The 18,432-nt window shown below is 41.6% G+C and overlaps 1 protein-coding gene across 5 annotated transcripts in view; it reads left to right on the top strand.

The window, feature by feature from the left end:
- Positions 1 to 13,987: 13,987 nt before the first annotated feature.
- The window catches only part of SAMD12 (sterile alpha motif domain containing 12), a 446,664-nt gene continuing 442,219 nt past the window's right edge, over positions 13,988 to 18,432 (top strand). For 4 of the 5 annotated variants that reach the window (XR_004026197.1, XM_030795133.1, XM_030795134.1 and 1 more), the window contains exon 1: positions 13,988 to 14,147. Coding sequence is in view for 4 of the 5 variants with exons in the window: in XM_030795133.1 (XP_030650993.1) it covers positions 14,135 to 14,147 (13 nt within the window). In the remaining variant the exon portion in view is untranslated. The remainder of the gene's footprint in view (positions 14,148 to 18,432) is intronic. The other variant, XM_030795132.1, reaches the window with a different exon arrangement.

The following is an 18,432-nucleotide window of genomic DNA, read 5'->3' as shown; positions in this document are numbered from 1 at the left end:
CCATCAGGCCCAAAGTGATACATGCTAAAAGCATTGAAGGAATGTAATATTACCCTGCATAATAATGAAAACTACTGCCTTCAAAAGAAGAAAAAGTTATGTTATAAATTACCAAGTAGTTAGAAAATACTTTGCTTTTCATTAGGGTTTAGAGAGACTGTGCTCTCCCTGAGGATTAAAATAATTTTAGAGCAAGTCATGTGCTGTTCTAACCAATCTAATAGTTGGGGTTGGGATTTTTTTGGTGGGGGGTGTATCTTCAAGAAAATCTCCAAAGAAATCTACCTTGGGGTTGTGACCAGCCTGGCCAACATGGTGAAACCCTGTCTCTACTAAAAATACAAAAAATCTGCTGGGTGCAGTAGCGCATGCCTGTAATCCCGACTACTTGGGAGGCTGAGGCATGAGAATCACTTGAGCCCAGGAGGCGGAGGTTGAAGTGAGCCATAATCGTGCCACTGCACACCAGCCTGGGTGACAGAATGACACTCTGTCTCAAAAAAAAAAAAAGAAAGAAAGAAGGAAAGAAAGAAAGAAAGAGAGAAAGAGAAAGAAGAGGAAAGAAAGAAAAGAAAAGAAAAGAAAAGAAAAGAAAAGAAAAGAAAAGAAAAGAAAGAGAAAGTAAGTCTACCTTGGGTGATACATGCATACCTGGATGCTGCTGCAGAACCTGCAGCACCAAGAACTCCCATCCTGTACCATTCTGCAGCTCTTGGGTTATCAAAAGAAATCACTGATTATTTAAAACCAAGGATGCTACTCTAAACTCAGCGATCTGAATTTAGGAAACTGTCTTAATGTGGGAAATCACAATGGGCCCTGGAATGACTCAGTGGGTAGGTACTGGGGTTTTCCAGGATATGAACAGAGTTTTACTGGGAATGTCTAGAAGATAAGGCTCTCTGGGATACACGGGCAAAACCAGTAAATGGCAGTGCAGTCAGGTCCAAAACTGTGGATGTGTTCAGAGAGGACCCATGTAGTGAAGGGTTGACTTCTCAGTCAACGCACATACACACAGGCAAACACATTTTTGGAACTGGGGAAGTTATATTTTTAGTACCTGGTTTTTAACATTTTTTAACCTGTGAAGCAATGCCCTTTTAAAATTAACCAGTCCTTCAGGTTTACAGCAACATAGAAGCAACCGGAAGCCATTATCTTAAGTGAAACAACTCAGACACAGAAAGACAAATACTGCATGTTCTCACTGTTAAGTGGGAGCTAAATAATATGTACACACAGAAGTAGAGTGTGGAATGATGGACAATGGGGACTTGGAGGGGTAGGGGATGGGATGGGGGTAGATGATTGGAGGTTGCTTGGTGGGTGCAATGTGCATGGCTCCAGTGATGGGTGCACTGAGGGCCCTGAGTTCACCACAATGCAATATATCAATGTAGCAAAATTGTACTTTTATCCTACGATTATACACAAATAAAAACAAATAAGAAGAAAACGAATAAATAAAATCACCCAGTCCTTCAGAAAAGTAAGCTATGTACATGTATACACGCACAAACATAACGCTGATTTTCTGAAGTGGTGGTTCTGGGAGGCTGAGGGTTAGACAGTCAAAGAGAGAGAGAGCAACAGCCTATTGAGCAATGACTTTCTGGACTTTCACATGTTAAGGTACAATACAGTGAGAAGGGGCCTCATCACCAAGTGAGAAGTGCCAGGGAAGAGACATTAGTGATAAGAAACAGCTTCTAAAATGACAACCCAAGGGAATTTTATGACCTGAAACCTGTGCTTGCCCACAAGAAGCCCAAGAGAGAAAACCTCTTGGTTATATTATCTCTCCTTCAGGAAGACTCACATTGCACATTAGCATATCAAAGTCACCATGAAATTCTATTAGTAAAGGAAAAAACTTAACTTTTTTTAGACTGTATTCTCCAAAACCTGTCTATTTATATGTACTCATATCTGTGGGACCCCCATATGAGAAATGCGACACAGACAATTGAAGGGTTTTGTTTGAACAATGGAGTGGCAAAACAAAAGAGGACATTCCTGAGGATTTATGTGGCCACTGGACACAAGATAATTTGGAAGTGAGAGTACTGGCCTGGTTAAGGGAATGCTACAATGTGTCGATTTCGGTTCTTATCAGATGTAGAATGAGGACAGTGGCTAAGGGACAAGAAAGGGAGACCCAAGAGAGCAAGTGTTGAAGAAAGAATTGACTGGATTTAGTCACTAACTTCTGTACTGATGGGGAGCAGGGAGGACTCATGTGCTCATAAGACGGTAAAGCAGGAAATGACTTCTAGAGATGATCTAATTTGGCAGTTTTCAAACTTTTATGTAGCCACAGGAAAAACAACAAAGTTTCAAGGAGAATCCTAAAGTATAGAACAGAAGAAAGGAGAAGGGTTGTGGGTGAGTTTTATCAAACGATGGAAGAAAGAAAGAATGAAGGAGAAATTCCTGTCCTTCACATTGTAAAATTTTGGCTGGGAATGATTAAGTCAGTCTAAATCTGAAAGAAGCGCTTCAAGATATAGGCTTAACCATTCAGGCATTATTTCTCCCACCCCCAAAGTATTCCTGGACAAGTAAGTTTCAGAGGCAGGAGTATTTCAAATGAATAATTTTAGAGGCCTTGATTGGTGTAAACACCAGAGTAAGGTGGTTAAAAGCTGCATCCTAGGGTTGATTGCTTGAGAGCAATGCCTAGCTCCTTCAAGCCCTCCATGTTAATATCTAAAAAAATATTTAACTTATGTGTGCATATTTCAATTTCCTCCTCTGTAAAATTGGGATACCAATGGATTGGGACCCATTTCCCATGGCTATTGTGAAGGTGAAATGAGCTATTTCATCTAACATGCTTAGCCCAATGCCTAACACAAGAACAAGCAATACATTTAGCTTATTATTTAAGAAGGGCTGTTGGCTAGGCACAGTGGCTCATGCCTGTAATTCCAGCACTTTGGGAGGCCGAGGTGGGTGGATCACCTGAGGTCAGGAGTTCCAGACCAGGCTGGCCAACATGGTAAAACCCCGACTCTACTAAAAGTACAAAAATTAGCCAGGCATGGTGGCAGGCGCCTGTAATCCCAGCTACTCAGGAGGCTGAGGCAGAAGAATCGCTTGAACTTGAGAGGCAGAGGTTGCAGTGAACCAAAATCGCGCCATTGCACTCCAGCCCGGGGGATAAGAGCAAGAAGGTCTGTTATATACCAAGCACTGCTAGTACTAGAGAGGTACAGTAGAACAGGATACAATTTAAGCTTCCAAATAATAATCAATTTCATTTACTCCACACTTATTTTATTATAATAATTTTACATATGTAGCCTCTAGTGCTGATTCAAAATACGTCCACGAATTCTTATACACCCTCTTCAAAAAGTGAAGCCTCAGCAACCAAAACAAAACGGACAAATGAGATCACATCAAGTTAAAAAGCTTCTACACAGCAAAGGAAAGAATCAAGAAAGTGAAGAGACAACCCACAGAATGGGAGAAAATATTTGCATACTATCCATATGACAAGAGATTGATAGCCAGAATATATAAAGAGCACAAACAAATTTGTAGGAAAAAAATCTTATAATTCAATTAAAACACAGGCAAAAGATCTGAATAGACATTTCTCAAAAGAAGACATGCAAATGGCAAATAAGTTTATGAAAAGATGCTGAACGTCATTGATCATCACAGAAATGCAAATCAAAACTACAATGAGATATAATCTCACCCCAGTTAAAATGGCTTTTACCCAAAATACAGGGAATAATAAATGCTGACTAGGATGTAGAGAAAGGGGAACCCTCTACACTGTTGATGGGGATGTAAATCAGCCACTATGAAGAACAGTATGGTGGTTCCTAAAAAAAAACAACTAAAAATAGAACTACCATATAAACTAGCAATCTCATTGCTAGGTGTATATCCAAATGAAAGGAAACCAATATATTGAATAGATATCTGCACTCTCATGTTTACTCCAGCACTATTAGCAATAGCCAAGATTTAGAAGTATCTGTCCAGCAACAGATGAATGGATAAAAAATATGTGGTACATACATAAAATGGAGTACTCTTCAGCCATAAAAAAGAATGAGTTACTGTCATTTGCAACAACATGGATGGAACTGAAGAATATTACATTATGTGAAATAAACCAGGCACAGAAAGACAAACATCTCATGTTCTTACATATTTGTGGGAACTAAATATTAAAACAATTGAACTCATGGAAATAGAGAGTAGAATGATGGTTACCAGAGCATGGGAAGGGTACCAGAGCAGGTGAAAGTGTGGACAGTTAATGGGTACAAAAATATGGTTAGAAAGAATGAATAAGATCTACAATTTGATAGCACAACAGGGTAACTACAGTCAACAATAATATTGTACATTTTAAAATAACTAAAAGATTATTATTAGAATGTTTGTAACACAAAGAAATGATGAATGCTTGAGGTGATGGATACCCCAGTTATCTTCCTATGATTATTATGCATTGTATGTCTGTATCAAAATATCACATGTACTCCATGAACATAAACACCTACTATGTACCCACAAAAATTTTCTTTTAAAAAGTGGAACTTAATTACCATTCCCTTGAGGGCTAGACTTGGTGGCTTTCTTGTAGCAAGTAGAATAGCTGGAGGTGACAATGCATGATTTCCAAGACCAGGTCATAAAAGGTACTGTGGCTTCCTTCTTGCCCCCTTTCGGTCACCCTCTCTGGGGAAAGCCAACTGTCCCTCTATGAGGACAGTTCAGCCATTCCATGAAGAGGTCCATGTTGTGGGGGCACTGAGCCCTCCTGCCAACAACCAGCACTAACTTTCCAAGTGTGTGAGAGAGCCACCTTGGAGCAGATCCTCCAGCCTCAGTCAAGCCTTCAGATGAATGCAGCCCTGGTTGACATCTTGACTGTGACCTTATGAAAGACACTGAGCTAGAACCACCCAGCTAAGCTGCTGTCAGACCCCTAGAGCCATAGAAACTGTGTGAGATGATAAATGTTTATTTTAAGCCACTGTTTCAGTCAGAGTTCTCCAGAGAGACAGAAGTGATAGGAGATATATATATATATATATATATTTCTTTTCATCTCTCTATGTGTGTGTGTATAGACATATACATATCTATACACACACATAGAGGTGACTACAGTCAACAATAATTTATTATACGTTGTAAAATAACTAAAAGATTTTATATATATATATATATATATATATATATATATATATATATAAATGCAGAGAGAGAGGAAAAGAAATTTATTAGAAGAATTGGTTTACTAGATAATGGAGGCTGAGAAGTCACGATAGGCCATCTGTGAGCCGAAGAACCAGGAAAGCTGGTAGTGCGGCTTAGTCCCAGTCTGAAGGCCTCAGAGCCAGGGAAGCTGATGGTGTAATTCTCAGTCCAAAGCTAAAGGCTGGAGAGCCCGTGGGTCCACTGGTGTAAGTCCTGGAGTCCAACAGCTGGAGAACATGGAGTTCGAATGTTCAAAGGCAGGAGGAGAAGAGAGGGCAGCTCTAAGGGCAGCTCTGGAAGAGAGTGAATTAGCCCTTCCTATATGTTTTTGTTCTATCCGGACACTCCACTGATTGATTAGTGCCCACCCACAGATCTTTCCCACTCAGCCCACAGGCTCACATGCCAATCCCTTCTGGAAACACCCTCACAGACACACCTGGGGCAACCCAATCATTCGAATCAAATCCCAAACCACCTAGATTTCCTTTTCAGCAGATGATGGACAGGCTCAGTGCCTACTGAAGCCCTGATAATAAATAATGCTTTAGCAGCTATCTGTGTATCTCTTAATCTAGTAAAGCTGACATCACAAATGAACTATCACAGCCACTAAGTTTGGGGACAATTTGTTGGATAGACAGGTAATTTGTCCTGAAAAAGACCTGGTGAGGGATATTGTCCATTTTATAGATGAGAAAACCAAGGCCAGAGATGTTAATCCTTTTGCCTTAGTTCACCCAGCTGGTTTGTGAAGAGGGAGATTTTGAACTCTGATCTATGTTTCCAGGGTCCAGAGTATTTCTACTCTATCATTGTGTGGAATCAATTAATATATCCAGCACAGGTAAGCCAGCATCCATAAGAAACCACAGCTTCGGGGAGGCTTTTTGTGTGTTTGTTATTGTTTTTTATTTTATTTTATTTTGTTTATTTATTTATTATTTTTTGAGACGGAGTCTCGCTCTGTCACCCAGGCTGGAGGGGAGTGGTGCAGTCTCGGCTCACTGCAACCTCTGCCTCCTGGTTCAAGCGATTCCCCTGCCTCAGCCTCCCAAGTAGCTGGGACTACAGGTACGTGCCACCATGCCCAGCTAATTTTCTGTATTTTAGTAGAGACAGGGCTTCACCATGTTGGTCAAGATGGTCTCGATCTCCTGACCTTGTGATCCGCCCGCCTCAGCCTCCCAAATTGCTGGGATTACAGGCGTGAGCCACCATGCCTGGCCTGTTGTTGTTGTTTTTTTTTTGAGGCAAGCCCAGTGGAAGAGAATAAGGAACCTCTAAGCATCCATAGAAGGGTTCTCCAAGGAAGGCAGAGATGACCTTAACAAATATACCACCACATCACGTAAGACACCTAACAGATACTACTCCATTAGCATTGAAAACTGTGGGGCAAAAATTAGCCAATAATTTTCCCCAGCCCCACAAGGTTCACATTTCCAGCTTTGAGGATCCCTGAATAAAACTAGACCTTGCAGAAATACCTTTCGAATGCCACATTTTTCACTAAAAGTTATCACAGGCTAGAAAAGGCCAGTCAAAAGTGAAACAGGGCTGCACCATGCTAATGCTTGCCTTATCTCACAAGGCACATCTTGGGTGTGCTGCGTCCTTTCTCTCCCAGCTGCGATCTAAATTATCTCCTAGGTCCCATTTTTCTTCTACTTCTTTGAGTTTTCAGACATTAGGATTGAGCCCTAGATCATGCCTTCAGGTTTATGAGGACACTCATCTGTCATCAGCACCTGCAGAGCCTTTCGTCTTGCTCTGACTGCATGAATTCCCCAGACTGTTACTTTCTGACAACTGATGGACTTTTCTCAAAAGCCGAACTCCACAAAAGCCCAACTCCATTCTTTCCTTGTGCAATGCCACAACATGTGGGTTTTTTATTCTCCCACAGGGAGAACAAGAAAGCATGTGGTCTCCTAAAAAGAAAAGGTTCTTTACGTTTTTGGTCCAGCCTCTTTCCTTTATAAATTTCCCAGTCTCAGGTATGTCTTTATTAGCAGCATGAGAACGAACTAACACACCTTGACTTTTGGATTGGCCCTGTGACTTGATTCAACACATGATGTAAGAGAAGAAGTGAAAGTGCTGCAGCTCTGAGGCAGGCCTTAAAAGCCTTGCACATTTCCTTTTTCTCTCTTGCTCCTCTGCCATTAGCTGCTGCCCCTTTAGCCTGGGGCAGAGTTCCCCAGCTTATTCAAAAACCTGCAGTGAGGAGCAGAGCTGCCCCAGCCTCCTTGACTGAAAGCTCAGCCACCAAGCCAAACTGAGCCCAGAGCAACTGAAATCTCTCCCCACCACATCCTCCAAAAACAAAAACAAAAATCAAACCACCAACGAAGGACCTTGGCCTGAACCTGGGTTTTAAACATTGTTCTGCTCTGATGTGACCCTGGCAAACTTTTTTAGTTTTCTGCCTCAACTGTGAAATGATAGGACTTAGAGTAACTTGCCTCTAAGTCCTTTCTGAACAGATTCTAGGTTAGAAAAAAAAAAAGGCTACTTCTAAGAGTATAAAACATTAACACAAACAAAAACAAAATACTAACCTGCAGTTTAATTGGGAAAAATAAACACATTTATGATTAGGTAGTTTACTCATTTGCTCCTTCAGTCAGACAGTACTTATAGACACATAATACTTGTATTAAGTATGTATTGTTGGGCCAGATACAGTGCTAGTGGTTGGAAGATCAAAGGGGAGCAAAATCAGAGTCCATTCTTAATCCCATGGAATCAGTGGGGATACTGACAGTATTTAAATGAAAATAATAAATATATTCCTACAAACTGATATGAGTGTTGTGGAGAAAACTAACCCAGAATGGGAGCCTAAGAAAAACTTTGCTAGGGCTTGTAAGCTTTAACCAAAGAGCAAAGGGATGCAATCAAATGACTTCCAATTGGAGTGAGATGATCAGATTTGGGTCATATCATTCTGTTTGCTGGTGGAGAGAAGCCGCACTGGGGAAGAATTGTATGGCAGATAGACTAATTAGTAAACTACTGAAATGGTCTTAGTGAGAGAAAACCATAGCTTAGACTTGAAGAGTACTGAAGATGAATATCTTCCAGCTAAAATCTTCCATTAAGATCACTGTACTTTAAGCTCATTCAAGAAAAGTTTCACTCTTAGAGTTATTTTGCACAATTAAGGTGGGATTTTGTTGAAATGCCCGGTATCAAATGAGATTCTTCATGTCAGAGTGCATTTCAATATATTTTTGGAAGCCAATGGGATAAGTGGCACTTTTACACCTGATGAGAAAGTGCACTGAGATGGAATGAAAAAAGTACTGAATGCCCAGTCTCAAGTGTTGAATTCAGGCTCTGTCTGGGTGTATAAATTTGGGCTAATCATCTATCCTTGTCCAGCCTCTGTTTCATACCTATAAAATGAAGTAAATATTATCCACTCACAGCCATTATAAAGATAAAATCCAATAATGTATGTGAAGGCTCATTGTACCCTATATAATGATTAAAAATATAAAGTTTATTAGGTAATTATTAACAGGAACAGAAGGGAAGGGAAAGGACTGGTCAAATAACTACAGTAAGTGGTCAGCTTTAGCATCTCTGTCTAGTAAAGATTTCTGGTCATTTTGAAAGTAGTAGTAAAAGGGAGCCCATCACACCTTAAGTTTTTAACCATCTGGCATAGAATAGTTCAGTTGTGAAAATAAGTTGCATCTCTTCTAGTGTTCTCTTGTGCTGATGTGTACCAATGACAAGTAATTCCAGATGACCATTCCTATGCTTTCACACACAGTTTACAATTTCCCCTCATTGGGGAAGTAGGGGCAACTCTGCTCAGAAGAGGTGCTGCAAATTTATTAGGTTGGTGCAAAAGTAATGGTGGTTTTTACCATTAAAAAAAATGGCAAAAACAGCAATTATTTTTGCACCAACCTAATACTTCAGGGTTGGAAATCCAGAACACAGAAAGTTTGTATGCAGTCAGCCACTACAGCCTACAATAATCCCACACTCTTTTCTATCAACAAAACCTATCCAAAAAGGGACAAGTGTCCAGGACACTGCTCTTCCATGGCACAGCCATGTTTTCCTGCCTGTCAGAGGAGGCTCTGCATTGATCAAGTTAAGTTCATTCTGTGACTTAACTACAAGTCGGACTGGGCAGACTTACTCCACACCTGGCAAGTATCCTGAGGCCCTTGTTACTGCTTAACTGAATTATATCCATGTTCTTTGGGAATGGCCTCTCAGGCTTCCATGGATGATCAGAAGAGCAAACACTTATTGGGTGTCCATTATGTGCCAGGACAGCACACAACACCATATATACTCTGTCAGTCACTGCTGAGCCCCAAACTGTGAGCTAGGTAATGTATACATTACACAATTAATAGTATTACAATACATGTGGGAAAACCAAGGCACAGAAATGTCAAAGAACTTTGCTAATAACCAACATCGAGTAAATGAGAGTCAGGATTACAATCTAGTTCTGTATGTCTATGAAACTTGAGTACTGAAGCCAAATATTCAGATAACCAGTTAATACAAAGGTAGACAGATTCTGCTCAAATTTTGGAGACATAATTTAAGTCTGATTTTGAAAGTATACTTTAGAAGAACGATGGTATAGAATATCATCAACTTATCAACATACAGATAACACAAAATGTGATTTAATTATACACAATGTGATTTAAGCAAAAACAACTAGGCTTTTGCTTAAATCATGTTCCCTGAAATATGCTTACTTCCTCCAATGGAAGCCTGATATAACTTGAATGGTTGGCACTTTATTCATGACTCAAGGATTAGAGTTATTGTTTTTTATCTTAATTACCAAAAAATTATTTTTTTCCTCTCAGTTCCTTCCTGTCAAAAATTTTAGTCTTTAGGGTTTGAATCCTTTTGGTTAGGTTTAGAAGATCTCCCTGAACAGAATAGAAACATAATCTATTTACTTTTTGAGATTTATGAATGTTTTCTGTAGAGGCTTGTGAATATAGCAACCTAGTTAGAACAATAAATACAGTAAAGTACTTATATGTACTATTTTAAATCCAAGAATCCAGTGAAATCTGTAGCCTCATCTCAATATTTCTTTTTTTGTTTAATTCACTATAAGGTAATGGGCTTTTCCCTTGCTTTCTGTGCTCTCTGATATATTCAGAAATTTTTGAATCATTCTAAATATGACAATTTCTGATATTAAAATATTTTAAACCCTTCATTTTATTAGTAATGACAATTCCTATTTGGCCAAGTGCTTATGAATTCAGATTTGTGATCATGTAATCAGTATTGAAATCTAGATGGAGTAACGTCACAAAGTTCTACACTTAGGTAGACCTCAATCCCCTTGCTACAATTCATGTTTTGGAGACATGGGACAAATAACTTAAATTCACTGAGCTTCAGTTTATCCTAATCTGGAAAATAGTGGTATCTGACAATATTGTAGTGATTAAAGGAGATGATGTATGTCAAGGCGCTTAGACAGAGCTTGGCACTTGTAATTTCCCAACAAATGCTGCTTAAAACAATGATAAAAAATAATAATAGTAATAATAAGTTATCTATTGAGTACTTACTATGTAACCACAATTATGACCAAGAATCTGGAAGATATGAAGCATAAGACTCAGTTCCAGCACTCAAAGTGCTTATATACTATAAGGAACAAACAATAGCATCATAATGAACACAGAATTTGGCTTACGAGAGGTATGGGATGAGGTCTGGACTTTGCCCCTTACTAAAATTGGGTGTATCTGTTAGGAATTGTACTTGGCTGCTGATAAAAAAGACCAAAAATAAGTCATTTAAACAATACACGATTTCAGTCTGTGAAAGATACTAAAGCAGAAGCTAAGCTGTGCCCAAATTACTGACCCACAGAAACTGAAGTAATACATGGGTATTGTTGTAAATCACTAAATATTGGGATAATCTGTTAACAGCAATTGATTAATACATGTGGCTCATCACGTTGTTGTATACAGTTGTAATTCCTTCATTCTCATTACTTTATAGGAGGGTTTGGAAAGCTTTTTTTCTGCAAAGGATCAGGTAGGAAATATTTGAGGCTTTGTGGGACAAGAGGCAAAATTGAAAATATTATGTAAGTATGTCTATATAATTTCCATGCTTTGCAAATTATACTTTTTTGTTTTTTTCTAACCATTTAAAAATGTAAAAATCATACTTAGCTGGTGAGCCATAAAAAATAAATGGTGAGCCGTATTTGGCTCATTGGCCTTAGTTTGCTATATGGAATTATTTGGTTATATCACAGTTCATCTCTCCAATCTGTTGTTGATAAATATTTGAGTTGTTTTCCATTTGGGAAACATTAAAATAATGCAGCCACAAACATTCTTGCACATGTCTTTTGGAGAACATGTGTATGCATATTTGTTTGGTGTAAACCTAGGAGTAGAACTGCTGGGTCACAGGATAAGCATAGATTCAGCTCAGTATTTCAGATGGTTTTGCAAAGTGGTTATGTGAATTTGCACACCACCCGCAACATAAGAGTCTTTACTGCTTCACAATCTTGCCAATAGTTGGTATTTTGTGTCTTTTTCTTTCAAACATTCTAGTGATAAATGTACTTTTTTTCCTTTAGCCCTTCCCAGGTGATTCTAATATTCAGCCAGAATTGAAAACCTCTGCACAACTATTGTTTACCCCTTATTAGGCAGAACCACATGAAATTGCTCTATTTGTAGGTTTTAAAAATGGTCAAACATTGGCTATTTCATATGGTAGAAACTAACATCTCCTTCACATTTTATTTATACTAAAAATAAAATTCGTCTAGAATGCACATTACTGGGAAAAATATTAAAGATGGGCTAAGATGAAGTTTTAAAATTAACCACAGATTTCAATGACTTTTATATTTTAATATCACCCAGATATTTAAAAGCTTGGAAACAGACCAATGGTTTTCACCCTCAGTGAAGACTGGAATCACCTGTGGGTTTTTAAAACCTGAGTGCCTCTACCCAAACCCCCATAAGCCCTGATTCTGTGAGACTAAGATAAAGCTTAGGAATACACATTTGTAAAAGGCTGATGCACAGCCAAGGTTGAGAACCATTGATACTACCTGTCCTATGGCTTTCTTTCACATTCATTCAAAGAAAACACTTAACGCTTTGGTGATTTTATATACATAAAGTAGGGAAGCACCTGGATTTCAGTTCTTTCCAGATTTTAGAATGCTTGGCTGTGTATTACGTCGGAAAATTCTTTTTCCCATGGAAATTATGTCTCACTGAATGGGTCTCTCTCTACTGTACCTAAAAGGGAGGCTTAGGTTTGACTTGTACACAGCTCCATGGACTCAGAATTAAAGTATCAACAAGAGCATTTAATGGTTACACGCAGGTATTTTTTAAAGTACCTATACATGTGTTATTATTATACATTACCCAATAGGGGTACTAAGCATGTAATTAGTGACCAGAATAACAGGTGTGCATGTATACGCTCAGAATCAAAATTGTTTTGAAAAAAAATTTTTTTTTTTTTTTTTGCTGATGACCAAGACACACAAAAATGTCTAAGTAGTCATCATGGGAAGAATCCGATTTTTGTACTTCCTCATTTTACAGAGATTAACATTATACATGGGTGACTGGGTGGATGTGGTACCAAATACATTTCTAAACTGAAGGCCTTTAAAAGTCAATCCAGTCTTGAGCCAGATTTATTCCCGAGGTTATTCCCTTACCCCTTCCAGCCACAACTGTATCCATATTTTCACATGCAGGAAAAAATGTTTAGAAACTTAATTTTTACGAGCTGTCGAATTGTATTGCTATCCCCGTGATTCCCATTATCATGTCTGCTTATAGCATACCCAGCACCTACAGCTAGGACATACGTTCAGAAGTTGAAGGAACCTGATTCTCAGGCACTGTTAATTATTAGGCCCTATCACAGGCTGTCAACAGGCTCCAAGCCTAGGCAAATTGAAAGCCTCCTATCCTGGAAGCCAGACAGGCTTTCATCTGACCTCCTCCGGTACAATCCTGGTTCCCAGACTTTGTTCCTAACAACGCCTTGGGGACGTTGCCTAATGGGGTCTAATCCACTCCTCCTCCCCTACACCCCCATGCCAAATATTTAGCCACCTGAACCACCCTGTAGGATAAGACAGCTGTATCAACCGGCGGAATTGCCCCACAAAACCCATACATCTCAGGGTGCGAAGGAACAAGTTTCAACCTCACCCTGGGCAGCGCTCTCCGGCCCAGGTGGAGAACCACAGGCGAACAGTGGTCCTGCTCTCCCTACTAAATGGTGGTTCAAGAGGCCAGGGGGCGGTACCGGCGGCAGAGGCCCACGGACGAGCTCGCAGGAGCTCATCACACAGCTCACCGTCACCTGCCCACCTCACCACACCTGCTAGGTGCCAAACTCCTTGTAATGGACAGGAAAGGGCTCAATCACGGGTCCCTACTCTTAGCAGCGAACCTATCTCAGCGCACGGCCTCCTGGGAGATGTAGTCCAGACCGCTTCCCGGGACCCCCCCCCCCCCCCCCCCGGCATCCCTGGTCCCCTCACAACTTCCCCAGGAAAGATTGCTTGGCCTGGCCAGCTGAAGCTAGAGAGCTAGAGTTGCTCTCCGAGTGTGGGGGCCAGGCGGCGCTCCGCGGAGGAGTCGGGGTGCTCGCCCGTGTCCGAGCGAAGGGAGGGAACTACACTTCCCAGGACGCCCTGCGCGCGCCGAGCCGGGAGCCGGCAGCCTCGCTTTGCGTGACCGCGGCAGGTTGGTCCTGGAGCAGATGAGCGCAGAATATTTAGGCGAAAGCGAGAGGAGGGGGGGAGCGCGGGGCAGGAGGAGTACCTCGGCCAAGAAAATTATGCATGCGTTAGGGAAGCTCTGAGAGAATGGCTGTGGAAGGTAAGGGACGCTTGGGGCATTTTTAAGCTCCCTCTTAACCCGCGCACCCCAAGCCACACATCCCCGATGAAGCTTGGCGATCGTGGGGAGGCGAGGAAAGGGGGTGGCGGAGAGTGGGCCCCTTCCTCCTCCACCTCTTGGCACTCACCTGCGCCGCCAAGGCTAGTAGGCGCTTTAATTCAGTTGCTTCGGAGAGACGTGAAGGTTAGGTGCGCAGGACTTTGAGGTAGGAGGTGTGGAGACGAGTGTCCCTGATGCGAAACGATATCCTGGAAATGGGGGGAAACCCGGAGGATCCGGCATGAGGTTTTGGTCCCGAGATGCCCTTTTTCCCTGTCCCCTCCCTCCGGAGCAGGCTGGGTGGCCCCCCTCACGTGGGAGAGGTCCCCGGCCCAGGTGCGTCATCCGGAAGCTTGGACTTGGATTGGGTCGAGGGCCCTTCGTCCTATGCACCCAGCAGCGGCGGTCGCAGATGTACCCAGAGGGTAGAGGTGTCCCTACACCTGTCTCTGCTTATACAGCCAGCGCCCCGGGCTTGGCAAAGTTTACAGACATGAAATGTAATCAGCCAGGGAAAAGAAGTGCAACAACCTTTTCGACTTGGGTGAATTCTTTTCTTTGAAGACCACTTTCTTCTTACAGTCTTGAGCTTCGGCTTTGCAGTTTTGACGGTACAGTCCTGCCTCCCTTGAACTTCCTGGTTGAAAGCAGGGTCAGCCTGTTCGTGAGGGATCCTGAGTTTTTCATTTCAGGTTCTCTTACCTTGGAACACAAACCTCCTTGTTTAGAGTAGTTTCTGAAGAAGAAAAAAAACTGTGGACCAGAAGCGTTTGTGATGTCACATTAGAGGTCAAGCTGTGCCTGAATGCTGAAATGATTGTGGGACGAAATGGGAGCCTACATTCACCTACAGAATTTTGGTTTCTGAGTGCAGTCAGGTCAGAGGGGATACTGAGGTAGGAAGAGGAGGGCATGCTTGCCAGCTGCTTCAGGCGCCTTGCCAAGGGGAAATGAGCCTATTCCTTGTAGGCTAGAGACGAGAAGGAACCACAAGGGCTGGCTTGCTCCTCCCTCTCCTCCCTGCCCCAGGAGAAAGAAATTGAACTAATCTGACTCTTGCTCCCCTTATAACGACTGTCTTAACAACCTTAAGTAGCAACAACCCAGCCCCTACACGCAGCACCCATAAACTCGGGAAACTCTTGCGTTTGGGCTATCTCAGGTTCAGAGATCCACAGCCAGCCACTTCCAACTTTCCTAACTTTATTAACAAAAATGAAATCCTCTCTCTTACAATCAAGATTTTTCTAGGTTTTCTTTTCTGTGCAAATGTGCCAGTAGAGTGAGAATCTTTTTGTTTTTTTGCATCGTTATGATTGATAGTCAAGACTTCAGATGCCAAAGAACAAAACAAAAGCCGAGATAAAGTCCATCTTGAGCTTGAGACCAAGGATATGTTGACCTACTCCTTAAGTATCCGTTGTACGTCACCCATCAGATGACACTGATTATGATCTCTCCTCTGCACCACTCCTGTGTCCCCAAGACAGGGACACTCCTCCTTGTTGCTAGTCCACACTGTTCTCGAAAACAATTTCTTGTTCCCTATAAGAAGTATAAATTTGTCTTATTTCTTGCCTGATGGGTGATTATACCAGTGAAGCCAGACTTTACAAAAACAAGAACTTAGGAAGGAAGTACATGTGGACTATGGAGAGTTTATTTTCTAGTGACTTACTTGGTTAAAGTACCTGTCTAGTAAACAGGAGATCCTGAGTTTGAATCACAATGAGGTCTCAAAGAATGAAGGAAGTATTTTAAACTTGAACTTCAAATATGATTCCTATCTTTGGTCTTTGCAAAGATATCAGCCTGGACCAGTCCCTTCCTGGTTACTCCTACTTGGTCTTTCAAGCCTCAGGGAAAATGTCACTTCCTCTGGGAAACTGTCCCAGCCCTCCTTTTTCTTCTGCCTTCTCAGCACTCTTTCCAGTCTATGGGAAGTGCCTCCTGCTCACGTCTTAATACTTATCATACTTAATCTGCCTCTTACTAGACTCTAACCCCTTTGGGGGTTAGACTTGGACTTTATATTCCTAGCTCATAACACAGTACTTTGCCCATAATAGGTACTCAATGCTCATTAATTGCATGGCAAATATATTCATGGAGGTTTTGTAACTGGTTCTATAAGGGTACATGGGGCTTTCTTGGAAGCCTAAATGTCATACAATAAGGGACTTCTGACAGATTTGAGGATGGGAGACTTTTTTTTTTTTTTTTTTTTTTTTTTTTTTGAGGCAGAGTCTTGCTCTGTCGCCCAGGCTGGAGTGCAGTGGCGTGATCTCAGCTCACTGCAAGCTCAGCCTCCCAGCTTCACGCCATTCTCTTGCCTCAGCCTCCCAAGTAGCTGGGACTACAGGCGCCTGCCACCATGCCCAGCTAATTTTTTTTGTATATTTAATAGAGACGGAGTTTCACCGTGTTAGCCAGATGGTCTCGATCTCCTGACCTCGTGATCTGCCCACCTCGAAGTGCCCCTCTCTTCAGTCTTTTGTTTTGATGCCGAAAAAATCTTTTAGAACAGTTTACCTCTACTGCTGGGTGACATTGTCCCTGGACACATTTGGGATATGTAGGAACTGCTGCTGGGGGCTGCTATTGGTATTTTGTGCCCATGGCCAGAGATAATAAATGTCCTGCAGTGCATGGCCATCCCGTATCATGATTCCAAGCCATGGCTAAGTAATGACCAGTTTACCCAACTTATTGAGAAATGCTGCTTCAGAGAATAAGGAGTTTTGCCAGAGGAACTGGAATAGAAAATACAGTTCGAATTACTTAACATCTAAGCTTTAGTCTCCACGTCTGGAAAAAATGGGCTCACTACTGTTTACTTCCTGCGAACGTTGTGAGGATTTTTTTTTTTTTTTTTTTTTTTTTTTTTTTTTGAGACGGTGTCTCGCTGTGTCTCCCAGGCTGGAGTGCAGTGGCGCGATCTCGGCTCACTGCAAGCTCCGCCTCCCGGGTTCACGCCATTCTCCTGCCTCAGCCTCCCGAGTAGCTGAGTAGCTGGGACTACAGGCGCCTGCTACCACGCCCGGCTGATTTTTTTTTGTACTTTTAGTAGAGACGGAGTTTCACCATGTTAGCCAGGATGGTCTCCATCTCCTGACCTCGTGATCCGCCCGCCTTGGCCTCCCAAAGTGCTGGGATTACAGGCGTGAGCCACCGCGCCCTGCCCATTGTGAGGATTAAATAAAGAAGAGGGCTTCTAGAAGGGTGTCTGGAACCTGCATCCTAAGTAAATATCACTTGTACTTTCATCCCTTCTCTTAAGAAAAGCTATACTATTTGGCATGTGTTTTATATCCTGAATTTTCACTTATGCCAGCCAGTTTTTCTAATTAGTAGCAAATTAGAAGGTTTTTTACTATGTGTAACATTTTTCTTAAGTAAACTTGAACTTGAATCTGTAAGTGTTAATAGCAAGTAGTTCACTCATTCACTTTGCTGCACCTGCAGCTGTGTGTTTAAGATGGAAAAGAGGTGCCCTTTGTTTATTGTTTTGTAACTACCCTGGGTTATGTTTTCTTCTTAGTTTATTTGCAACATCCTATTTATGTCTCCTAGTCTGGTTGTGACCCGTGCTTTGCATTTATGAGCAGCTTACAGGTGTGCTTTCCAGCCACAGAACAGGGTACGACCTTATGGTCTGCATTTGGATTAGGATTATACTGGCATCCGTTGCCTTTTTTAAAAAAACAATGTCTTGTGAAACAAATTAGCAGGACTAGGAACTAGGACCTCTTGGAAGGAGGTAGCAGGGGCCCCAAACTAATCCATTCTCTATGGACAGACTGTGTATAGATGGTTGCACCTATTGATGTTTTCCAGCAGAAATGGGTTGCAATATTATTCAGGGAGAAGAAAAACGTGGATTCATTGGGGACAGTGTCGTATTGATCTTTGTATTCATCTCTGTATTCCAGGGATGGTGCCTGGCACTTAGGAGGCCCACAGTCATTGTTTCATGAATGACATATAAACACACAAGTCCCCAGAGCTAGAGAAAGGTTTTTTACCCCTCATCCCCAATTCCTTTTCTTGCTTTGTCCTCAGATATTCATGAAAAAAGTAGGGAGGATGGACATTGTACATGGTAATTTCTATTCCAAGTCTAACAGAATAGCACCTCTCACGTGGCAGAAAATGATTTCCAATATTCAGCACTCACCTCTCTCCCCAAGAAAAACATGTCAAATGCAAGACTGTGCTCTTAATG

This window comes from Nomascus leucogenys, chromosome 16, assembly GCF_006542625.1.
Source record: "Nomascus leucogenys isolate Asia chromosome 16, Asia_NLE_v1, whole genome shotgun sequence".
Classification (NCBI taxonomy): domain Eukaryota; kingdom Metazoa; phylum Chordata; class Mammalia; order Primates; family Hylobatidae; genus Nomascus; species Nomascus leucogenys.
The sequence above is the reverse complement of the archived record's forward strand: the minus strand, read 5'-3'. Positions and strand labels throughout refer to the sequence as shown.